A 27,158-nucleotide genomic window follows, 5' to 3' on the forward strand; every position below is an offset into this window, starting at 1 on the left:
GAATATTAGGACTGAGTGAGCTATATGAGCTTTACCATCATTTTTATCTTTCTTCATATTAGGTTTCAATAACCCTTCTCTTGGAATGGACAAAACTGATGTTATCTCCCTATTAATTAGCTGATGGGTAGCCATGCTCCATGAATCTAACTCCTATATCCTGTAATCTATTCTCTACCAACGTATTATCTGATACTATGCGTTTAACTCTTAATAATTGACTACGGGGTTAAGAATGAATTAAGGCAGGTGAATGAGCACTGTTATAATATAAGAGACTATTTCGATCAGTATTTTTTCTAAAAAGATCAATTTTAAGGGTACAACCTGATTTAATAACTTTAGTGTCTAGAAACTCAATTGAATCCTCGCTCCAAGTCAACTTGAATTTAATATGTCTAGTGGCTATGTTCAAATCATCAAAGAAAGCCATAAGGGTTCCAACGTCGCCCAACCAAATGCTGAAAATATTGTCAATGTAGCGCCACCAAACAAACCATCCGTTAGAAAAGACAAATCTTTCTTCAAACATATTCATAACAATATTGGCATAATTGGGGGCGATGTTGGAACCCATGGCTGTACTCTGGACTTGCAAATAGTAATTATCCTCATATAGGAAATAGTTACAATAAAGAACCATTTCTAGCAACTGTACCAGAAAATCCACTTGAGTCTTATTATAGTTCTTATCATTGCAGAGTACAGATCTCACAGCACCCAATCCACTAGCATGTGTTATTGATGTGTAGAGACTTTCCACATCAAGACTATACAGAATAAATTTACTTGAAGGAAAAGTTAAGGAATTAATTTTCAAAAGAAAATCACTAGTGTCTTTAATAAATGATGTGGATTGTTCCACATAAGGTCTTAATATGTGATCCAAAAAGATTGAGACTTGGGTCAATATGGAGCCAGTACTGGCCACAATCGGACGGCCTGGGGGGGGGGGGGGGATTCTAGACTTTTATGTATTTTAGGTAATACATATAGTACTGGAGTATGGGGATGTTTAACAGTAAGACAATTCAACACATCCTTCTCAATTAAATTATTCTTAAACGCTATATCAAGGATCTTATTTAACTCTTTCTGAATCGAAAACAATGGGTTACAAGGCAAGATCTTATAAACATTTGTATCAAGTAATTGTCTCCTAATTTCATTAGTATAATCATTTTTAGTCATCATAACGGTTGCTCCACCCTTATCAGCTCTCTTAAATATTGTGTCATGCTTGTGTTTTAGAAAGTTTAAAGCTCTAAAATCCTTATTATTAAAGTTTTTTTGCTTAAATACTTTAGCAGCATTCATATTTTGTCTCTTACTCTGTTCAAATTTATCTTTCAAAATATAAATATCATGTTTAACCAGACTTATATATGTCTCAACACTATTTGCTGGTTTACATTCCAGAGTAATGGCCAATTTTTCAGCATTAAAAGTCGTACCGCAAAACTCGTAATCTAGCCAAATAAGAAGTAAAAAAACAATATTTTATGTGCAATGATAATATGAAAGTATTTATTCTTCTAATGATTTATGCAAAACATAGAAATTATATATGCACATCTTGTCCCTCATCACCAATAGACTTAAATTATTCTGATCTGCCAATGAAAAAGTAATACTTGACAAAAATATGCTATTACCACTAGTTTGAATATTAATTTAAACAATTTTAAATTAATATTTTTTTATGGGTTTATTTTTACTATTTTTTTCTGCTCCTTTATATGTATAATGCAAAGTTTTCAACTTTAATATCCATTTACTCATTTTTAATATTGACCTGGATTTGGATTTTTTAAGAAAAGTTTTTAAATTGTTGGATTTAAGAAATATCTCTTTAAGCCTGTATAATTGTGTATCTCTTTTAATCTGCAAGCCTGTATAGCTTATTTATATCTATACTAATTATATTCCAGTCACTCCAACAAACAGAGATTTTATTCATTTTTTAAAATGGTGCGTAAGATCACTAACATTAAATATTGGTTAGGACATACTGATCTAGATCACATCAGTCTCTAGCATTAACCGTTATTGAGTTAAAACTCAATTACTGAAGAGTACTTTAAAGGCTTTACTGAAAGAGGTTGAAGACTAAAAAGACAGGATTCACTCAATTTTGAAGTCATCACTTTGATGGTGCTACAAGCACAATAGGGGTCATGGACAGTTCTTTGGCTGGTAGAGATCTCTTGTCCCTTAGCGGAATATCTTAGGTGTGGTGGAAATTATGTAGTTATGGGTAAATGTTATGCAGTTAGGTTAATTCAATGGGTGATATAATTTAATTGTTCTGAATGGACCCAAGTGTCAGAGGCTATTGAGGTAGGGGAGAAAAGGGTTGTGGTTAGGGTTACTTGAAATGGGGGGTCTTGTTGATAATGTATTATTGTAGTTAGGGTAGGAAAATGTTTATATGGTTAGAAAAAGGGTTAATTTGGTTGAGATTAAAGGTTTAGTTTATGTGGCAGACAACTGTCTGTCTGGGTGATTAAAAGATCTCCCTAACTTAGAGATAACGGTCGCGATCCGATAAACGGCGTAGTTTGCGGCGCAAGCGAGGGAACCCGCGTCGCCCGCAGTTTCAGCTCGCAACTCGAGCTATCCAATATACGGCGCCGTCAGTTGCTAACGTGCCGTAAGTCTGATAAACCAGCGATGTCCAGAAATCTGCGCAAGTACTAATTTCTGGAGTCGCCAGTGACTTACGCCACGTTAGAAACTGCCGGCGCCTACAAAACCTGACTAAAGTATGAAATAACCCGCACTGTCTAACACGCCTCCCTAACATAGCCCGACACGTCTAACCCTCTATCCGCTATCTCCCCTCAGTAGCCTAACAATAAAAAAAGTTATTAACCCCTAAACCGCCGCTCCCAAACCCCTCCGCAACCTAATAAAGTTATTAACCCCTAAACCGCCGCCATCTATTTTAAAATTATTAACCCCTAATCCAATCCCCCTACCCCGCCGTCATCTATATTAAATTATTTAACCCCTAAAATACTAAACTATCCCTACCACTAAACCTAAGTCTAACCCACAAATAGCCCTGAAAAGGGCTTTTTGCGTGGCATTACCCCAAAGTAAACAGCTCTTTTGCCAGCCCTTAAAAGGGCTTTTTGCGGGGCATGCCCCAAAGAAAACTGCTCTTTTACTTTTGGCGGGGCTTTGTCACAAAGTAACACAATTTATGCTTACCTGATAAATTTATTTCTCTTGTGGTGTATCCAGTCCACGGATCATCCATTACTTGTGGGATATTCTCATTCCCAACAGGAAGTTGCAAGAGGACACCCACAGCAGAGCTGTAATATAGCTCCTTCACTAACTGTCATAGCCAGTCATTCGACCGAAAACAAGCCGAGAAAGGAGGAACCATAGGGTGTAGTGGTTACTGTAGTTTAAATTTAAAAATTACCTGCCTTAAAATGACAGGGCGGGCCGTGGACTGGATACACCACAAGAGAAATAAATTTATCAGGTAAGCATAAATTGTGTTTTCTCTTGTAAGGTGTATCCAGTCCACGGATCATCCATTACTTGTGGGATACCAATACCAAAGCTAAAGTACACGGATGAAGGGAGGGACAAGGCAGGAACTTAAATGGAAGGAACCACTGCCTGTAAAACCTTTCTCCCAAATATAGCCTCCGAAGAAGCAAAAGTATCAAATTTGTAAAATTTTGAAAAAGTATGAAGCGAAGACCAAGTCGCCGCCTTGCAAATCTGTTCAACAGAAGCCTCATTTTTAAAGGCCCAAGTGGAAGCGACAGCTCTAGTGGAATGAGCTGTAATCCTTTCAGGAGGCTGCTGTCCAGCAGTCTCATAGGCTAAGCGGATTAAGCTTCTTAGCCAAAAAGAAAAAGAGGTTGCCAAAGCCTTTTGACCTCTCCTCTGTCCAGAGTAGACAACAAACAAAGCAGATGTTTGATTAAAATCTTTAGTAGCTTGTAAGTAAAACTTTAAAGCACAGACCACGTCCAGATTGTGTAACACAAGGATGGAACCACAATCTCGATTGATATTCTTGTTAGATACCACCTTAGGTAAGAACCCAGGTTTGGTACGCAGGACTACCTTATCCGTATGAAAAATCAGATAAGGAGAATCACATTGTAAGGCAGATAGCTCAGAGACTCTACGAGCCGAGGAAATAGCTACCAAAAAAAAAAAAAGAACTTTCCAAGATAAAAGTTTGATATCTATGGAATGAAGAGGTTCAAACGGAACTCCTTGAAGAACCTTAAGAACCAAGTTTAAGCTCCATGGTGGAGCAACAGGTTTAAACACAGGCTTGATTCAAACTAAAGCCAGACAAAATGCCTGAACGTCTGGAACATCTGCCAAAAGAATAGACAGAGCAAAAATCTGTCCCTTTAAGAAACTAGCTGACAATTCTTTTTCCAAACCTTCTTGGAGAAAAGATAAAATCCTAGGAATCCTGACCTTACTCCATGAGTAACCTTTGGATTCACACCAATAAAGATATCTACGCCATACCTTATGGTAAATTTTCCTGGTGACAGGCTTTCGTGCCTGTATTAAGGTATCAATAACTGACGCGGAGAAGCCACGCTTTGATAAAATCAAGCATTCAATCTCCAGGCAGTCAGCCTCAGAGAAATTAGATTTGGATGGTTGAAAGGACCCTGAAGTAGAAGGTCCTGTCTCAGAGGCAGAGACCATGGTGGAAAGGATGACATGTCCACTAGATCTGCATACCAGGTCCTGCGTGGCCACGCAGGTGCTATCAGAATCACTGATGATCTCTCCTGCTTGATCTTGGCAATCAGTAGAGGGAGCAGAAGAAACGGTGGAAACACATAAGCCAGGTTGAAATACCAGGGCGCTGCTAGAGTATCTATCAGTGTCGCCTTGGGATCCCTGGACATGGATCCGTAACACGGAAGCTTGGCGTTCTGGCGAGACGCCATGAGATCCAGTTCTGGTTTGTCCCAACGGAGAATCAGTTGTGCAAATACCTCCGGATGGAGTTCCCACTCTCCCGGATGAAAAGTCTGATGACTTAGAAAATCCGCCTCCCAGTGCTCTACACCTGGGATATGGATAGCTGATAGGTGGCAAGAGTGAATCTCTGCCCAGTGAATTATTTTTGAAACTTCTAACATCTCTAGGGAACTTCTTGTTCCCCCTCGATGGTTGATGTAAGCTACAGTCGTGATGTTGACCGACTGAAATCTGATGTACCTCAGAGTTGCTAACTGAGGCCAAACCTGAAGAGCCTTGAATATCGCTCTTAGTTCCAGAATATTTATTGGAAGGAGAGACTCCTCCTGTGTCCACGATCCCTGAGCCTTCAGGGAGTTCCAGACTGCACCCCAACCTAGAAGGCTGGCATTTGTTGTTACAATAGTCCAATCTGGCCTGCGAAGGTCATACCTTTGTACAGATGGACCCGAAATAGCCACCAGGGAAGAGGATCCCTGGTCTCCTGGTCCAGATTCAGTTGAGGGGCCAAATCTGTGTAATCCCCGCTCCACTGACTGAGCCTGCATATTTGCAGCGGTCTGAGATGTAAGCGTGCAAACGGCACTATGTCCATTGCCGCTACCATTAAGCCGATTACTTCCATACACTGAGCCACCAAAGGGCGCGGAATGGAATGAAGAACCCGACAGGAATTTAGAAGCTTTGATAACCTGGACTCCGTCAAGGTAAATTTTCATTTCTACAGAATCTATCAGTGTCCCTAGAAAGGAAACTCTTGTGAGTGGGGATAGAGAACACTTTTCCTCGTTCACTTTCCACCCATGCAACCTCAGAAATGCCAGTACTACATCCGTATGAGACTTGGCAATTTGGAAGTTTGACGCCTGTATCAGGATGTCGTCTAAATAAGGGGCTACTGCTATGCCCCGCGGCCTTAGGACCGCCAAAAGCGACCCTAGAACCTTTGTAAAGATTCTTGGGGCTGTAGCTAATCCAAAGGGAAAAGCTACAACTGGTAATGCCTGTCTTGAAAGGCAAACCTGAGAAACCGATGATGATCTTTGTGTATCGGAATGTGAAGATAAGCATCCTTTAGATCCACTGTAGTCATATATTGACCCTCCTGGATCAGTGGTAGGATGGAACGAATAGTTTCCATCTTGAACGACGGAACTTTGAGGAATTTGTTTAAGATCTTTAGATCCAAAATCGGTCTGAAGGTTCCCTCTTTTTTGGGAACCACAAACAGATTTGAGTAAAAACCCTGTTCCTGTTCCTCCTTTGGAACTGGATGGATCACTCCCATAACTAGGAGGTCTCGTACACAGTGTAAGAATGCCTCACTCTTTATCTGGTTTGCAGATAATTGTGAAAGGTGAAATCTCCCTTTTGGGGGGGAAGCTTTGAAGTCCAGAAGATATCCCTGGGATATAATTTCCAACGCCCAGGGATCCTGAACATCTCTTGCCCACGCCTGGGCGAAGAGTGAAAGTCTGCCCCCTACTAGATCCGTTACCGGATAGAGGGTCGTTCCTTCATGCTGTCTTAGAGGCAGCAGCAGGCTTTTTGACCTGCTTACCTTTTTTCCAGGTCTGGTTTGGTCTCCAGACCGTCTTGGATTGAGCAAAAGTTCCCTCTTTTTTATTATTAGAGGAAGTTGATGCCGCACCTGCCTTGAAGTTAGACTGTTTGGCCCTAGATTTGGACCTGTCCTGAGGAAGGGCACAACCTTTTCCTCCCGTGATATCAGCAATAATCTCCTTCAAACCAGGCCCGAATAGGGTCTGCCCCTTGAAGGGAATGTTAAGTAGCTTAGCTTTTAAAGTCACGTCAGCTGACCATGATTTAAGCCATAGCGCTCTGTGCGCCTGTATAGCAAAACCAGAATTCTTAGCCGTTAGTTTATTCAAATGAACAATGGCATCAGAAATAAAATAATTGGCTAGCTTAAGTGCTCTAAGTTTGCCAAGTATGTCATCCAATGGAGTCTCTACCTGTAAAGCCTCTTCCAGAGACTCAAACCAGTACGCCGCAGCAGCAGTGACAGGGGCAATGCATGCAATGGGCTGTAGGATAAAACCTTGTTGAATAAATATTTTCTTAAGGTAACCTTCTAATTTTTTATCCATTGGCTCTAAAAAAGCACAACTGTCCTCGACAGGGATAGTAGTACGCTTTGCTAGAGTAGAAACTGCTCCCTCCACCTTAGGGACTGTCTGCCATAAGTCCCGTGTGGTGGCGTCTATTGGAAAACATTTTTCTAAAAATAGGAGGGGAAGAGAACGGCACACCTGGTCTATCCCATTCCTTATTAATAATTTCTGTAAACCTTTTAGGTATTGGAAAAACATCAGTACACACCGGCACTGCAAAGCATTTATCCAGTCTACAAAATTTCTCTGGCACTGCAATGGTATCACAGTCATTCAGAGCAGCTAAAACCTCCCTAAGTAACACGCGGAGGTGTTCAAGCTTAAATTTAAATGTAGAAATATTAGAATCAGGTATCTTTCCTGAGTCATTAACATCACCCACTGACTGAAGCTCTCCTTCCTCAGCTTCTGCATATTGTGAGGCAGTATCAGACATGGTTCTTAAAGCGTCAGTATGCTCTGCATTTTGTCTCACCCCAGAGCTATCTCGCTAACCTCTAAGTTCAGGTAGTCTGGCTTTTACCGCTGACAGTGTATTATCCATGACTGCCGCCATGTCTTGTAAAGTAAACGCTATGGGCGCCCTAGATGTACTTGGCGCCATTTGAGCGTGAGTCCCTTGGGCGGTAGTCAAAGGGTCTGACACGTGGGGAGAGTTAGTTGGCATAACTTTCCCCTCGTCAGATTCCTCTGGTGATAATTTTTTTAAAAACAGAATATGATCTTTATTGCATAAAATGAAATCAGTACATTTGGTACACATTCTAAGAGGGGGTTCCACCATGGCTTTTAAACATAATGAACAAGGAGTTTCTTCTATGTCAGACATGTTTATACAGACTAGCAATGAGACTAGCAAGCTTGGAAAACACTTTAAATCAAGTTAACAAGCAAATATAAAAAACCGTACTGTGCCTTTAAGAGAAACAAATTTTGTCAGAATTTGAAAAACAGTGAAAAAATGCAGTAAATCAAACGAAATTTTTACAGTGTATGTAATAGGCTAGCAGAGCATTGCATCCACTTGCAAATGGATGATTAACCCCTTAGTTCAAAAAACGGATCCAGAAAACGAAATAGACGTTTTTTTTTTTTTGTTTTTTGTTTTTTACAGTCACAACCAACTGCCACAGCAAGCTGTGGTCCTACCTTCCCCAATAAACGACTTTGGAAAGCCTTTGAGCCCTTTAGAGATGTCCTATAGCATAACAGGGGACTCCTGAGGGAAGCTGGATGTCACAGTTTGTAATTTTAACTGCACCAACTGTAACTTTTATACTATAACAGTGGAAAGCCTCAGTAAAACTGTTTCTAGTCAAAATTTAAGCCAGCCATGTGGAAAAAACTAGGCCCCAATAAAGTTTTATCACCAATGCATATATAAAAACGATTAAACATGCCAGCAAATGTTTATATTGCAATATCATAAGGGTATTACCCCTGGGAGTAAGCATGATACCAGTCGTTATTAAATCACTGTATTCAGGCTTAACTTACATTAATCCGGTATCAGCAGCATTTTCTAGTGTTTTCCATCTCTAGAAAAAATTATAACTGCACATACCTGATAGCAGAATAAACTGCACGCCATTCTCTCGCTGAAGTTACCTCATCTGTGTAATACCCTCAGACATATGTGAGAATAGCAATGGATCTTAGTTACAACCTGCTAAGATCATAGAAACCTCAGGCAGATTATTCTTCTATTTACTGCCTGAGATAAAATAGCACAACTCCGGTACTATTTAAAAATAACAAACTTTTGATTGAAGAAAATAAACTAACTATATTTAACCACTCTCTCCTACAACATCCTAGCTTGTTGAGAGTTGCAAGAGAATGACTGGCTATGTGGGTGTCCTCTTGCAACTTCCTGTTGGGAATGAGAATATCCCACAAGTAATGGATGATCCGTGGACTGGATACACCTTACAAGAGAAAATCAGCTCTTTTGCATCTAATCTAAATCCCCCTACACCGCCGCCAGCTATAATAAATGTATTAACCCCTAATCTAATCCCCCTACACCGCCGCCAGCTATATTAAATACATTAACCCCTAATCTAATCCCCCTACACCGCCGCCAGCTATATTAAATACATTAACCCCTAATCTAATCCCCCTACACCGCCGCCAGCTATATTAACTATATTAACCCTAATTATATTAGGGTTAATATAGTTAATATAATTATTATATTATATATATTAACTATATTAACCCTAATTATATTAGGGTTAATATAGTTAATATCGTTATTATAATATATATATATATATATATATATATATATATATATATATATATATATATATATATATATTAAGTATAATAACCCTAACATCCCTAACTAAATTCTTATTAAAATAAATCTAATATTAATATTATTAATTAAAATATTCCTATTTAAATCTAAATACTTACCTATAAAATAAACCCTAAGATAGCTACAATATAATTAATAATTACATTGTAGCTATGTTAGGGTTTATATTTATTTTACAGGTAAATTGTAAATTATTTTAACTAGGTATAATAGCTATTAAATAGTTATTAACTATTTAATAGCTACCTAGTTAAAATAATGACCCAATTACATGTAAAATAAATCCTAACCTAAGTTACAAATACACCTACACTATCAATAAATTAAATAAACTACAAATATCTATCTAAAAATACAATTAAATAAACTAAACTAAATTACAAAAAAAACCCCACTAAATTACAAAAAATAAAAAAAAGATTACAAGATTTTTAAGCTAATTACACCTATTCTAAGCCCCCTAATAAAATAATAAAGCCCCCCAAAATAAAAAAATTCCCTACCCTATTCTAAATTAAAAAAAGTTCAAAGCTCTTTTACCTTACCAGCCCTTAAAAGGGCCTTTTGTGGGGGCATGCCCCAAAGAAAACTGCTCTTTTGCCTGAAAAAAAAAAAACACAATACCACCCCCCCAACATTACAACCCACCACCCACATACCCCTAATCTAACCCAAACCCCCCTTAAATAAACCTAACACTACCCCCCTGAAGATCTCCCTACCTTGTCTTCACCACACCGGGCCGAACTTCTCATCCGATCCGGTCGATGTCTTTATCCAAGCGGCAGCAAAGTCTTCTTCCATCCGGCAGCATCTTCCATCAAGCGGCATCTTCAATCTTCATTCGTCGCTCCTCCGACGCAGAGCATCCATCCCGGCCGACGACTGAACGACGAATGAGGTACCTTTAAATTACGTCATCCAAGATGGCGTCCGTTGAATTCCGATTGGCTGATAGGATTCTATCAGCCAATCGGAATTAAGGTAGAAAAATCTGATTGGCTGATTGAATCAGCCAATCAGATTCAAGTTCAATCCGATTGGCTGATCCAATCAGATTGAGCTCGCATTCTATTGGCTGTTCCGATCAGCCAACAGAATGCGAGCTCAATCTGATTGGCTGATTGGTTCAGCCAATCGGATTGATTCAATCATTATGCATCCACCAGATGAACTACCCCTGAGTTTTTCCGTTGCTGAAGTGTATCGGATCCTCTCCAAGGTGGATGTACATAAAGCGGCCAGTCCTGATGATATTCCTGGACATGTGTTAAGATCCTGTGCTGCAGTATTGGCTACAGTAATTACTGATATTTTTAATCTGTCTCTGGCTCAAACAACCATTCCTACATGCTTTAAGGAAACCACCATCATTCCTGTGCCTAAACAATCAACAGCAGTCTGTCTTAATGACTTTCGCCCCATTGCACTCACTTCAGCCTTTATGAAATGTTTTGAGAGGCTGGTCATGGCCTATCTTAAAACTTGCCTACCACCTTCATTGGATCCTAACCAATATGCGTATCGCCAAAATAGGTCAACAGAAGATGATATCTCGTCAGCTCTGCATTTTGCCCTCACTCACTTAGATCACAATAACACCTATGTTAGAATGTTGTTTATTGATTTTAGTTCGGCATTTAACACAGTTGTTCCTATTAAGCTGGTTGCCAAACTCCATGATCTTGGCATAAATACTTTATTATGCAACTGGATTCTGGACTTCTTGACAAACAGACCGCAATTGGTAAAAATTGGTAATCACACCTCATCTACTCTGACCCTTAATACTGGTGATCCACAAGGGTGTGTATTGAGTCCACTGCTATATTCTCTTTTTACCCATGACTGTTTGCCTAAGTATGTATCCAATAGTATTATCAAGTTTGCTGATGACACCACTGTGATAGGCCAGATCAGTAACAACGATGAATCAGCTTATAGAGAAGAAATAAGGCAACTGGCTATTTGGTGTGCTGAGAACAACCTGGACCTAAACACTAAAAAAACTAAAGAAATTATTATTGATTTTAGGAAATCTAATCGATGTTTACAATTGCCCATTCATATAAATGGAACTGAGGTTGAACATGTACCAAGTTTCAAGTTTCTGGGCACACACATCTCTGAGGATTTGACTTGGTCTTTGAATACCTCAACTTTAGTGAAAAAAGCACAACAACGTCTCTATTTTTTAAGAACACTGAAAAAAGTTAATTTATCTACTCAGAATTTAATTAATTTTTATTGCTGTACTATTGAGAGTATTCTCACCAACTGTATCACAGTATGGTATGGAAACTGTACTAATTCTGATCGCAAAGCTCTGCAACGGGTAGTTAAAACCGCCCAGTATATCATAGCTGCTCAGTTACCTACCATTGAAGATCTTCAAAGCAGACGTAGTCTTTTAAAGGCCTATCAAATTATTCATGATCCCTTCCATGTTAGCAACAGACTATTTGCCCTTTTACCATCTGGGAGACGTTATAGAAGCTTAAAAGGAAAAACTGCTAGATTACGGAATAGTTTTTTTCCAAGAGCCATTACTCTGCTAAATAATAACTTTTAAAAATCTCTCTTATGCTCATAGCCTTTTTTAATTTTTTAATTTTTTATCCTTCTGATGATTAGATCTTTTTATTATAATGAAGAAAGTGCTAAATTAATGGTTTTAATTTAATTTATTGATTATCCTGTTAATGGTTCTTTTTCACCTCACTTTATATTCACATAACACATATAATATAAAATACACATATGATTCATATAAAACACTCATGATTCACATCATATATATAATGCAAATGTACACATATGTGTGCAAGATGACTAATTTTTTATTACATTTTTTTACACATATATATACTTTTTTTGTATGGAACTGATTTTTTTTGCACTTGCACTTTATTACACTTGCATTGTACTTACTTTTGTGGTATAGAAATTTTTTGCACAAGTCACTTGAATTTTTTGCTATCTATTAGTTTTACCAATATAGTGCTATCTGTGTATAGGATTGGTTAGATTTTCAAATATAATTTCGTTGTCTCTGTTTTCCTACTTTGTACAATGACAATAAAAACGAATCTAATCTAATCTAATCTAATCAATCAGATTTTTCTACCTTAATTCCGATTGGCTGATAGAATCCTATCAGCCAATCGGAATTCGACGGACGCCATCTTGGATGACGTCATTTAAAGGTACCTCATTCGTCGTTCAGTCGTCGGCCGGGATGGATGCTCCGTGTCGGAGGAGCGGAGAATGAAGATTGAAGATGCCGCTTAATGGAAGATGCTGCCGGATGGAAGAAGACTTTGCTGCCGCTTGGATAAAGACATCACCCGGATCGGATGAGGAGTTCGGCCTGGCGTGGTGAAGATAAGGTAGGCAGATCTTCAGGGGGGTAGTGTTAGGTTTATTTAAAGGGGGTTTGGGTTAGATTAGGGGTATGTGGGTGGTGGGTTGTAATGTTGGGGGGTGGTATTATGTTTTTTTTTTCAGGCAAAAGAGCAGTTTTCTTTGGGGCATGCCCCGCAAAAAGCCCTTTTAAGGGCTGGTAAGGTAAAAGAGCTTTGAACTTTTTTTAATTTAGAATAGGGTAGGGAATTTCTTTTATTTTGGGGGGCTTTATTATTTTATTAGGTGGCTTAGAATAGGTGTAATTAGCTTAAAAATCTTGTAATCTTTTTTTATTTTTTGTAATTTAGTGTTTTTTTTTTTTGTAATTTAGTTTAGTTTATTTAATTGTATTTTAGTTTAGATATTTGTAGTTTATTTAATTTATTGATAGTGTAGGTGTATTTGTAACTTATGTTAGGATTTATTTTACAGGTAATTGGGTAATTATTTTAACAAGGTAGCTATTAAATAGTTAATAACTATTTAATAGCTATTATACCTAGTTAAAATAATTAACTATTTACCTGTAAAATAAATATAAACCGTAACATAGCTACAATGTAATTATTAATTATATTATAGATATCTTAGGGTTTATTTTATAGGTAAGTATTTAGATTTTAATAGGAATATTTTAGTTTATAATATGAATTAGATTTATTTAATAAGAATTTAGTTAGGGGTGTTAGGGTTAGATAGAGTTAATATAGTTAATATAAATACTATAGTAACTATATTAACTATATTAACCCTAATATAATTAGGGTTAATATAGTTAATATATATAATGTAATAACTATATTAACTATAATATGCTTAGGGTTAATATAGATAATATAGCTGGCGGCGGGGTAGGTAGATTAAATTAGGGGTTAATAATTTTAATATAGATGGCGGCGGTGTAAGGGGCTTACATTAGGGGTTAATACTATTAATATAGGTGGCGGTGGTGTAGGGAGGGCGGGTTATAGGGCAAAAGAGCTGTTTACTTTGGGGCAAAGCCCTGCAAAAGGCCCTTTGAAGGGCTGGTAATAGAGATAATTATTTTAGGGGGGTTAGATTAGGGGTTAATAATATTAATATAGCTGGCGGCGGTATAGGGGGATTAGATTAGGGGTTAATAATTTTTATATAGGTGGCGGCGGTGTAAGGGGTCAGATTAATGGATAGATAAGGTAAATGGCGGCGGTTTTAGGGGCTCACAGTAGGGGGTTAGTTTATGTAGATGGCGGCGGTTTAGGGGTTAAATATTTTATTAGGGATTGCGGCGGGGGATCGCGGTTGACAGGTAGATAGACATTGCGCATGCGTTAGGTGTTAGGTTTATTTTGTAGCTAGTTTAGGGAGTTACGGGGCCCCAATACGCAGCATAAGGCTTCTTACGGCTGCTTTTTGTGGCGAGGTGAAAATGGAGTAAGATTTCTCCATTTTCGCCACGTAAGTCCTTACGCTGTATATTGGATACTAAACTGCGCTGGTTTGGTATACCTGCCTATGGCCCAAAAAACTACGGGCGACGGCAGAAATATACGCGCGTAACTTCTAGGTTACGCCGTATATGTGATACCAAACCAGCGCAAATATTGGCGTCGCCAGCTTTTGCGGGCGACGATTTTTATCGGATCGAGCCCCAGATGGTTAACTATTATATGTTAGTATTAGTGTTAACCCAGAAAGGCCAAGCTTTTAAATATCAGCATCTGCATTGAGTATGCACATGACAGAATGTAGAGCTTATCACCAGGTCAAGGCAAATGTCATGATGAAAGGGATACAAAACTGGGTGAGAATTTGAGCGGCAATTTTGATTCGGTTTTGGCACCAGGATTTTGTGTGCCTGTAAACTGGCTTTAATAAAATCAGTGTTTATCAATTATGTTGCCATTAATAAAGACTGAATTGTGATTGTGCCCACTTTTCCTTTAACATTATAACTCATATATATAACTCTTATTTTAAATCTAAATAAAGGGTTTGATTTAAGAGTTTATTTTTATGTGTGTCAGTACTAATTTGACGTTTGTCACAATATTTTTATAAACTGACAATAAGATTCCTTTTAGTTGTTTAAGAGCACTTGCTGAATTAGGCATCTTGTATGTTGCAATTAAGCTAAATTGATGTTTACAAGGCGTAGCGACAGAGCTCTGTTATATGAAAAGAGTTTGATGATTATTAACTGATGCTGAAGTAGATACTAATGGAACTTAGATTTTTCAGCCTTGTATAAAGTAATGTGCATACTGAATGGAATAAAAAAACAGATACACACAAAGATTTGTGGGAAAGGCCTTACTGTTTGCCATTCTGTAAATCCACCACGTCTACCCCTGTGCTTCCATATTGACATATAAAGCTATACTTTTCAAACTTATGTACTTTGTTTTCTCATACAAATGATTTCTTTAATAAAATTAACAAAAGGGATAATAGTTATAATCATTGCAAAAAAATGCCAGCAGATACTTATTAGCTACTATCACCTCAAAATTGTATAATTCTGTAATATTTCCACATGTTGAATGGCAACATAATGAAGTATGCACTGATACTCTTTTCGTTTTACAATCCCTCTTTAAAATAGGTTTAAGAAGTCATTTTGCATCTTCTCAATACCTATGCACACACACATACTTACATACATACATACACATACATAAATACATATGCACACACACACACATACATATGCACACATACATACACATACATATACATACATACATATGCACACACACATACATACATATGCATACACACATACATACACACATACTCATACATACATATACATATGTACACACATTCATATACATACATATGCACACACACATAATTACATACATACACATAAATACATATATACACACACATTCCCATACATACATATGCACACACATAATTACATACATACACATAAATACATATAGGATCACACAAAAGGTCCTGTGAGAAGCGCTTACCGTCAGTCCAGTACAGGATAGGGAAACCGACACAATGGAGTGTGGGCGGGGACACGCCCCTCTGCTGCTGTGATGCGATAGGCTGCAACTTCGGGCGGAACTGCCAGGCACGCCCATAAACAAATGTAGAGTTTTCACACGTTGAAGAAAAGCGCTCTATTCGCAAAAAACACAGATCACCCTCTGAAGGGGTAGAAAAGGATAATAGACTCCAGGCAAGTTAGGTAAAAAGTCCTCGAAACTTTATTGGGTAAAAACGGATGCCTGAACATGCATCCATACATAATAGCCAGCAGAAACAGCAATCAGGTGTAGAGCTGATCTCCACGCAGACGAGTTTCATGTCCATGCGCACTTGTTCACTGCTTATAAGCAGTGAACAAGTGCGCACGGGCACGAAACGTGCCTGCGTGGAGATCAGCTCTACACTTTTTACCTAACTTGCATGGAGTCTATTATCCTTTTCTACCCCTTCAGAGGGTGATCTGTGGTTTTTGCAAATAGAGCGCTTTTCTTCAATGTGTGAAAACTCATAAATACATATATACACACACATACACATACATACATGTGTACACACACACACACACATATATATATATATATATATATATATATATATACACACACATACACATACATACATGTGTACACACACACACACACATATATATATATATATATATATATATATATATATATATATATATATATATATATATATATACACACACATACACATACATACATGTGTACACACACACACATACACACACACACACACACATATATATATATATATATATATATATATATATATATATATACACACACACATCTTTGAGCCCTTATCAGTCCAACACCTTGTCATATACAGTATTCCTTTAAATCCTTGTTGAATATTTTTTCAATAATAAATTGTGTATTTAATGTATAAATATAAGTGAAATTCATGAGTTTTGTTACACATTTTTTCAAGCATTAAGACTTTACTTCAGGTCGCCAAGCGATATTTTGTGTTGTGTTCGAGCGCAACACTTTACTCACCACGTATTAAATGTGCGATAACAAAGCACTCTGCACTATCCATGCCAAAGAATGTCAGCTGTGTTAAGAATAACAGATTATGTGCTATCGATTGTGCTCCACTTGTAATCTAGCCCATGTTGTATTAATAAAAACTCAGTGTGTTTGTTTAATAGATTATTATTTTTTTTAGGAAAAAGTGGCCTAAAATACTGAATATATGGTTTCAAAGTGAAAGTTCACTGCCACAGACAATGAGGCAGCACTGACATACTGTGTTTTATTAGACCTACCATCCCCTATAGGATGAACTAATGCAGCATTTAAAGGGACAGCGTACTGTAAAAATGGTTTTGTCTTAATGTGTTTCCAATTACCTTTCATACAAGCAGCAGAGTTAAGTGTATGGGAAATTGTTTGTTTAAGTTTATTTTTGTATATGAAATAGCTGTTTCTGCTAATGAAAACCAGAACCTGATAAAATAGCAGAGCACTCAGGGAGAACAAGCCTCCTTGTCGCATCTCTCTAATTCTTTACAAAAAGCCCTCCTTATCTTGTTTCTCACTATTTACGGAAACACCAATACGGGGGGGTCTGATATTCAAAACCTCACCGCTCAGATGAGATGATCTAAGACGTCTCGTTGGTAAAGTGAGGCCCTTAAATTTTTTTTAGAAATACACATTTTATCTTGAGAAATGTTTAGGTTGCTATGTAGAACTCTTTATATTTAGTTTTAATCTAAACAGTACTTAAGTTATTAACATTTTCAATTTTAGATGGGGATACAACAGGCAAAATGAGCTATTTCAAATGATAAAATAAAAGGTAAAATATATGTTTGAAAACAATTTAATAAATTCTGTCATGTGAAAAAAATAATTGGGAACACATTAACCCCATAACCATATATATACATATTGCGATACTTTACCTATTGTACTGCATGATTTTATACGTCCGAGCTTCAGGAAGCTCCAGCAGTATGGGCTGTAAAGTTACAGCCAAGAGTTGGAGTTCCTGAGCTCTAGGCATCTGCCTGTATATGAAACGGTTCCATATGAAGGCAGATGCCTAATCGTTACAGACGGTGACAGGGAGGCGGTGGACAGTCCAGCAGCGGAGGGGGGGAGGTAGGTGGGAGGGAGTGAAATGGGCCCTATACTGCAAAAAAAAAAAAATGGGAGAGGGAGGGATGCGGAGCTACAGAAAAAATGGGGAATGGGGGGCGGGGAGATCAGGGAGGTGGGAGGGTTGAGGAGGATCACTACACTGAAAGAAAAATAATAATAATTAAAAAAACAAACTAAACTGCATACTGGCAGACTTTCTGCCAATACCTAAGATGGTGGTGACCAGTGGGGGGTGAGGGAGGGAGAGAGCTGCTGGGAAGGCATCAGGGGGTGGGTGGGAGCTCTCAGGTGGGAGGGTACTCTCTACACTAAAGCTGAAATTAACATTACAAGCCACCCCTTCACTGACAAAAATAATAGAAGTGTGGTGCGCAGCTGCAATTAGCGGCCTTCTAATCACCAAAAAACAATGGCCAACCATATTTGTCTGCAATTTCTGAACTAAGTGGATCCCAGAGAAGCCTTTACAACCATTTGTGCCATGATTGCACAAGCAGTATGTAAATAATTTCAGTGAGAAACCCAAAGTTTGTGAAAAAGTTAATGAAATATACCAAAATAGGCCTAGATCAATACCTTTGGTTGTCTACTTAAAAAAATGTATAATTTTTACAGGTAAATAAAAAAACAAGGCTATTTCTGTTTAAATGGAGTTATAGGAAAAATGCTAAAAATACTCCTGTATTTTGGGCAAGTTCTTCTCTGAAAGTCCTGTTAGCAAAGGGGTTAAAGAAGATGGAAAATAACCTTATATTGTCCCTTTAAGAAAGAGGGATGGAAGAAAAACTTTTACAGTGTAAGTGGATGAATTCCAGGTACTGTATATGAGGTGTATAGAGTGACCTGCTGTTGTCATTCTGGATAGACAAACCTTGAGACCCTTATCACAAAGCAATACCATTATTTGCAAGGTAACCACACCTCTACTTACAAATCCTGTAATACTGCTTAACAGTGAAGCATATGTTACATTTCTGTGTTTTATTCCATCGTCCCATGCTGTGTTATCGGTCGGCACTTTATAGTATAGTAATGATAATGAAATGATTATTGCCTTGTGACAGTTTTACCTTTGCAGCAGGTGCCAATTCTAAATCAGAAGCTTGCTCTGTCTCCACCATATTACTAGTCTGCACTGCTTCAGCTTGCGATCTACTGTCTGTAGACCTGGAACAGAAATGTTCCATTTAATAGGTTAATATTTGGATACCAATAAATAAGAGACATGACAATACACATTTAAGCACACAGGCAATTTAATTCTCTTTAATTTATCAACCATTGCTAGTATCTCTGATTCAGTATACAGCTGTAGAGATAACCATGCTGAAGCATAAGCTGTTTTATGCAAAAGAGATTTTTATTTCTTTCTATATTTATTTTGTATAATGATCATAGTTCATAGGACATGTGGGATAGAACTGCCGACACCAGGAAGAGGCCAAGAACCCACACAAAATGATGCATATTTGGAGCAGATTTACAAAGCTGCAGGATGGTCTGCTCTGCATACCTTTTTTAAAAAAAATCTGCTTTGATGTTTTTTTGCTTCTTCGCAAGCAGATGTTCACAGGAAAGTCCTTCAGGCTGCAGTAGCAATTAGTGCTTCGAAAATTAACCAGTGGTCAGATTCCCAACTCCCCCCAAAATAAAGGGTAGTGTTGTTTTTCTAAAATAAAATAAGTATATATATATATATATATTTTTTTTTTTTTAAATAATATTAATAATAATAACTGCACAAAACAATTTTAAGGGCTTAAAGTTTGAGGATGTGGCTTGTTAGAAAAAAAAAAGGGCACTGAAAAGTGCATTTGCATTGTGATCTATGGGGACTGTGTTATTGCTCAAAATATATATGTATATGCTTATATACATATATATTTATGTGTTAATATGTATATATACACATATATACACATAAATATATATATATGTATATATTCATATACATCTAGTTTAAAGGGACATGGAACTCAAAATCAAACTTTCTGGATTCAGATAGAGCATATAATATTTAACTCCTTATAGACCAGCGATGTACCCTGTACGTACGCTGTCTTTCTATGGGGGTGTCTTTTTTAATAGGGTGGGCGGGAGGGTCTAATAGCGCTATTATGCCCAGATAATCCCTTAATGACCAATGACTTACATGGTACATTGCAGTTGTTAAGGGTTTTAAAAAAATGTATCAAATTTATGTCTTTCTTTTGGTGTTCTTGGTCGAAACATGTCTGCTTTTTAATGAGAGAATACTGAGGTAGTAACAGGAGTGTGCATGTGTCATTTATGAAGCTGCAGATGCAGCTTGGAAGCCTTTGTGGTGCGTGCTTGCTCACTGCAAGTTAAGATCTGCTCTCTTGTAACTGATTGCAGGGAGCAGGACTGCACAATCTATTGCATTGTGTGTCTCAAACACGGGAGGAGACGTTCACTCCCTGGGAACCTTGTCAGCTCGCAACATAAGAAATATGTATAACATTGTTACAGATTTTGTTCCAAACACAGCTGCTATTTAGTACTCAAAACAGAAGTCTATCTAGGTATTCTCTCATTGAAATTAGCTATATTCCACCAAAAGATACCAAGAGAAAAAAGGTAAGTTTGATAATAGAAATAATTTTAAAAGTTTTCGTTTACATTTTAGGGCTAGATTACTAGTGGCGTGCTAATTTTATTTCCACTCGAGCACTAACTGCACTCAAAGTAAAAACAGTACAAGTGGAGCACACATGTACAAGTTGAAAGAAAAGATTCAGGTGTCCTAACTTCAGTTATTGTGACCATGTTAAATCCCTCTCCCCATTGACTTCTATAGGGTGCGCTAAAGAAAACAGATATTTCTATACATATATATTGTACCAAAAAATCAGATATATACAGATATATATTGGAATATATATTTATAAATACATAGAACATATTCCCTTATGTGAACAACATTGGAATGTGAAATATTTACAGAAAATACATAGTTAAAACCTTTATTAAAAATTAATATTGCATAAATATGCTTTTACATGTTTTCATCTACTTAACTGCAAAGGGCCCCAATGCACTTATATATAAGTGTATATATATATATATATATATATATATATATATATATATATATATATATATATATATATATATATATATATATATATATATATATATATATATATATATATATAGGTGTATGCAAAAGTTTAGGCACCCCTGACAATTTCCATGATTTTCATTTATAAATAATTGGGGGTTTAGATCAGCAATTTCATTTTGATCTATCAAATAAATGAAGGACACAGTAATATTTCAGTAGTGAAATTAGGTTTATTGGATTAACAGAAAATGTGCAATATGCATCAAAACAAAATTAGACAGGTGCATAAATTTGGGCACCCTTCTCATTTTGTTGACTGGAATACCTGTAACTACCTAGCACTGATTAAATGGAACACACAATTGGTTTGGTGAGCCCACTAAGCCTTGAACTTCATAGACAGGTGCATCCAATCATGAGAAAAAAATATTTAAGTTGGCCAATTGCAAGTTGTTGTTCTCTTTGACTCTTCTCTAAAGAGTGGCAACATGGGGGCCTCAAAACAACTCTCAAATTACCTGAAAACAAAGATTGTTCAACATAATGGTTTAGATGAAGGCTACAAAAAGCTTTTGCAGATATTTAAACTGTCAGTGTCCACTGTGAGGAACATAGTAAGGAAATGGAAGACCTGAGGCACAGTTCTTGTTAAGGCCAGAAGTGGCAGGCCAAGTAAAATATCGGAGAGGCAAAGGCAAAGGATGGTGAGAACGGTCAAAAACAGCCCACAGACCACCTCCAAAGACCTACAACATCATCTTGCTGCAGATGGTGTCACTGTGCATCGTTCAACAATTCAGTGCACTTTGCACAAGGAGAAGCTGTATGGGAGAGTGATGCAGAAGAAGCCTTTTCTGCACACACGCCACAAACAGTCGCTTGAGGTATGCAAACACACATTTGGACAAGCCAGCTTCATTTTGGAAGAAGGTGCTGTGGACTGATGAAACAAAGATTGAGTTATTTGGTCATAACAAGGGGCGTTATGCATGGTGGCAAAAGAACACAGCGTTCCAAGACAAACACTTACTACCCACAGAACATTTGGTGGATGTTCCATCATGCTGTGGAGCTGTGTGGCCAGTTGCATGGATTCCACTCAATATCAGCAGACACTTGAGAATAATGTTGAGGGATCAGTCACAAAGTGCCAGGACTTTCCACTGTACCTTTAAATTCTGCTCTCTCTCTTTGACTTGGCTGTCCCTCCTTTTTAAGCAGCTGATTTGCATTCACTCATTGCTTAGTATTCAATGTGTTACGTTGTGTCCCGGGCACAAGACAATTGACACAGGTACTACTTTGCCACTCGGCAGCCTTGAACAAGTGACTGTTTCTTTGATACATCTTATCACTTTGCTTAAAGTCTTATCTGCTGGACTGAGGTAATACGGACTGTGTGGTTTTCTTGATCTTGCACTCTGACTACGTAGGTCAGCTTTATATCATATGCAAGCATATCAACTTTCAGCACATAACATACAATATTACAGAACCTACCTCCTTAATCAATTTAAGTATACTAAAAGGAGATATACATGAAGAGAGTCATCTAGAATAAATTAGCTTACATATATATTTGTATACAACTAAAATATAAATATCATTTCCCTCTGGGATAATCGTTTATATAAAATACTTCACTGAATGTGGAGGAATCCATTTGCTGGTAGTGGGTTCTCTAGTAAACAGTGAGACAAACTATCAATTTATGTTAATCTAAGTCTGCAGTTGTGTTCCACTAATTTGATACATACAGCAGCCTGACATAATACTAAGCCGCAAGTGAAAATGGAACCCGCAGATATGCCCCAAATTGTGTACAACCTCTCCCAAAAGGTTAAACAACTCTCACAAGGCGTACACGATTTGCAGGTAGAAAATCAGGCATTAAGGAATGAAATCAGGGACTCCATTGCTGTAAGATCTAATCAACTAGATATGGCTTTGGAACCACAAGTCTCTCTATCTGAAAACATTTTGGGAAACAGGAAGGCATACAGACAATTTAAAAATGCATGCCATTTATTATTCACTATGAAGCCCAGGACATACTCCACGGAGAGGATAAAGGTCTTGACTACGATATCCTTCCTGAGAGGGGAGCCAAGGAACTGGGCAGATAATTTCTTTGAAACAGAGGACCCAATTCTTGGTTCCTTAGACGCTTTCTTTTCTTCCATGGATGAATTGTTCCAAGACACTGATGTACAGTTAACAGCTGAAACCTCTATGAGAAGTCTTAAGCAAGGGAAAAGGCCTGTGGATGAGTATATAACTGAATTTAAACAGTTTGCATCAGATTCACTTTGGAATCCTATAGTCCTCTGTAACTAGTTTCAGTTAGGCCTTTCCGAAGCACTAAAAGACAAATTTGCCCGGGTTGAAATACCAAAAACCTTGGATGGGATAATGAAAATGGCAACCCCAATCGACCGCAGATTGTGAGAGAGAAAGGCGGAAAGATATACCACTGAGACCAGACCTAAAGGGTTGATGACTTCAGCTGTACCTCCTCCCCACAGTTCCACAAAGCATCAGGCAGATGCTATGGAGATTGGAATACTAAAGGGACCCCTCAGTCCTGAAGAGAAACTCCAGAGGAGGGCAAAAAACCTCTGTATGTACTGTGCCAACCCTCTACACACAGTACAAGACTGCCCAATCTTACTCAAGAATAAAAGAAGTAAGTCTAATCATATGATAACCTCACTAAATAATGATAACAATCCATCTTACTGCATGTTAACTCTTTCCTTACAGTGGGATCAAAGGACACTGACGACTCATGCCATTATTACAGAAAGTTCATTAAAGATTTCTCCAAGATTGTCAAACCTCTTACGTCATTATCCAGTGCTTCAACTCCATTTATTTGGTCTTCTGAGGCCACATCTGCATTCAATTCCCTAAAAACCCGTTTTACCATGGCACCCATTCTGCAGTTTCCAGATCCAAAACACCAATATATCCTGGAGGTTGATTCTTCCGATTTCGCCATCGGTGTTGTCCTCTCTCAACAGAAGACTCTCAAAGATCCTGTACATCCCATTTCATACTACTCAAAAGTAATGACACCTGCTGAAAGGAATTACTCCATCGGGGACAAAGAACTATTGGCCATAAGACATCCATTAGAACATTGGAGGCATCTCCTTGAGGGTACAACTTTACCAATCACCATTTATACAGACCACAAAAACGTGCAATATCTACAAAACAATAAAACACTGTCAACTTGACAGGTACCCTGGAGCTTATATTTTGATAGATTCAATTTTAACATTACTTACAGACCCGCAATAAAGAATGGAAAAGCAGATGCTTTGTCTTGCATGGCCGACTAACCACTTGAAGTAAATACTAGAAAAACCATCATTCCTCCAGAAAATTTCGTTGGTCTTGTTACTCCAATTCTAGCCAAATTAAAATCTTTTTGTGACGAACAGCTTTCCCCTCCACATCCTTCACTCCAGAAGATTGCAGGTATCTACTCTCATGATACCAAGGTATATATACCCCCTAGTATGAGACCACAACTACTAAAGACCTTTCATGACTCACCCTTAGCCGGACACCCTGGTATCCAACGTACCCTGGAACTCCTGACCAGAACTTTCTGGTGGCCGAATATGAAAGCTACTGTACAAGACTATGTGCAATCCTGTTTAATATGTGCCACCTCTAAATTCAAAAAGAAACCTCTCTACGGACTTTTAATGCCTCTAGCTATACCAAGTAAACCTTGGCAGCATGTTTCGATGGATTTCATCGTAGACCTACCTGTCTCCAATAACCAAAACACCATTTTAGTTTCCATAGACATGTTCACCAAAATGGCACACTTCATACCATATCATAAGCTCCCCACATCATCAGAAACTACGCACCTTTTCATTGACAACGTCTTTAAATTACATGGTATACCTCCAATCCTCACTACTGACAGAGGAACACAATTTACTTCTAGATTCTGGTCTAAACTCTGTGAGATAACCCAGATAGATCATCGCTTTACTAGGGCTTTCCACCCCCAAACAAACGGTCAAGCCAAAAGATTAAACCAATTGTTAGAACAGTACATCAGATGCTATTGCTCTTATCATCAGCACGACTGGATGAAGTTTCTTTCTATGGCTGAATACGCATATAACAACTCCATTAATTCTTCAACAAAAATGACGCCTTCCTTCGCGAACTATGCCTATCATCCAGATTTTGCTATCTCTTCTCTGGGTGGTTCTGATTCTCCATTAGTTGATGATACTCTAATCTCCCTACAGGAAAATTTTAAGTTTATACAAGAAAACATCCGGAATGCCCAAAACACCCAAAAACACTACTATGATCTACGACGAAGGAAGCCTCCACAAAAACGCTGTTGGAGACATGGTTTGGCTCTCCACTAAAAACCTTAGACTAGAGATTCCATCAAAGAAATTAGCAGGTCTTTTTGTTGGACCTTTTCCAATACTCCATATTTTTAATGAGAATGCAGTCACATTAAAATTACCCAGCACCATCAAGATACATCCTATCTTACATGTTTCCCTTTTGAAACCATACAATCCAACAAGATAGACTTGACCTCTGTTACCACCTCCGGTCCCCATATTAGAGAAGATGAGTATTAAGTTGAATCTATTTTGGACTCCAGATATCGAAAGGGGGTGTTGCAGTACTTAGTACATTGGAAAAAAAATTCTCAGGAGGAAGACACTTGGGAGCCCATTTCAAACCTGCACGCTCCTAGGTTAGTATCTCTTTTTCATCAGAGACACCCCGATCACCCTAGGCCTGTAGCTGTGGGACAGCTACCTTGAGGTGGGGGTCATGTCAGGACTTTCCACTGTACCTTTAAATTCTGCTCTCTCTCTTTGACTTCAGGATTGGCTGCCCCTTCTTTTTAAGCAGCTGATTTGCATTCACTCATTGCTTAGTATTCAATGTGTTTCGTTGTGTCACCTATTATCCTGAGCCACTGATCTATCTCTATACTGAAGACTGCGACTCACTAAAGACCTGTTTGCAACCAAGTTATATCCCGGAGTACAGTGTGGATCTGCCCTAGTTCCCGGTCAGCTGTTAACCAACTCTCAGATTCCTCCCTCCGCAAGTATAACCATACTACAACATCTGTGTTATCTACTAATAGCCTGCAGTAAATCAGTTGTTTTTCATTCTGGGTCTTAATACCTCTTGCTGTTGAATCTGTCTGAAAGTTCTAAATCTCTGCAGCTATTACGCCGGGAGGGGATTCCCCGGCATCCGCTACTACGTCACTTCCGGTTGCAGTTTCAACGGACCCAAACCCCTCTAACAGGAGACACGGAGTTGGCGTCCCATCGACGTCCCGGTCACAAGACAATTGACACAGGTACTACTTTGCCACTCGGCAGCCTTGAACAAGTGACTGTTTCCTTGATACATCTTACCACTTTGCTTAAAGTCTTATCTGCCGGACTGAGGTAATACGGACTGTGTGGTTTTCTTGATCTTGCACTCTGACTATGTAGGTCAGCTTTATATCATATGCAAGCATATCAACTTTCAGCACATAACATACAATATTACAGAACCTACCTCCTTAATTTAAGTATACTAAAAGGAGATATACATGAAGAGAGTCATCTAGAATAAATTAGCTTACATATATATATTTGTATACAACTAAAATACAAATATCATTTCCCTCTGGGATAATCGTTTATATAAAATACTTCACTGAATGTGGAGGAATCCATTTTGCTAGTAGTGGGTTCTCTAGTAAACAGTGAGACAAACTATCAATTTATGTTAATCTAAGTCTGCAGTTGTGTTCCACTAATTTGATACATGCAGCAGCCTGACACAAAGTTGAAGTTACACTGGGGCTGGATATTTCAACAAGACAACGTCCCAAGTCACTGCTCAAAATCTACTCTGGCATTTATGCAGAGGAACAAGTACAATGTTCTGGAATGGCCATCCCAGTTCTCAGACCTGAATATCATTGAAAATCTGTGGGGTGATTTGAAGCGGGCTGTCCATGCTCAGCAACCATCAAACCTAACTGAACTGGAGATGTTTTGCAAGGAGGAATGGTCGAAAAATACCTT

General features: G+C 38.1%; 1 protein-coding gene across 1 annotated transcript in view; it reads right to left on the reverse strand.

Annotated features, from left to right (window-relative positions):
• The window catches only part of PEX5L (peroxisomal biogenesis factor 5 like), a 693,590-nt gene that overhangs the window by 166,088 nt on the left and 500,344 nt on the right, over positions 1-27,158 (reverse strand). Inside the window, exon 6 of the mRNA XM_053710168.1 lies at positions 19,046-19,142. Coding sequence (XP_053566143.1) covers positions 19,046-19,142 — 97 coding nt within the window. The remainder of the gene's footprint in view (positions 1-19,045; positions 19,143-27,158) is intronic.

Source organism: Bombina bombina, chromosome 4, assembly GCF_027579735.1.
Source record: "Bombina bombina isolate aBomBom1 chromosome 4, aBomBom1.pri, whole genome shotgun sequence".
Taxonomy (NCBI): Eukaryota; Metazoa; Chordata; class Amphibia; order Anura; family Bombinatoridae; genus Bombina; species Bombina bombina.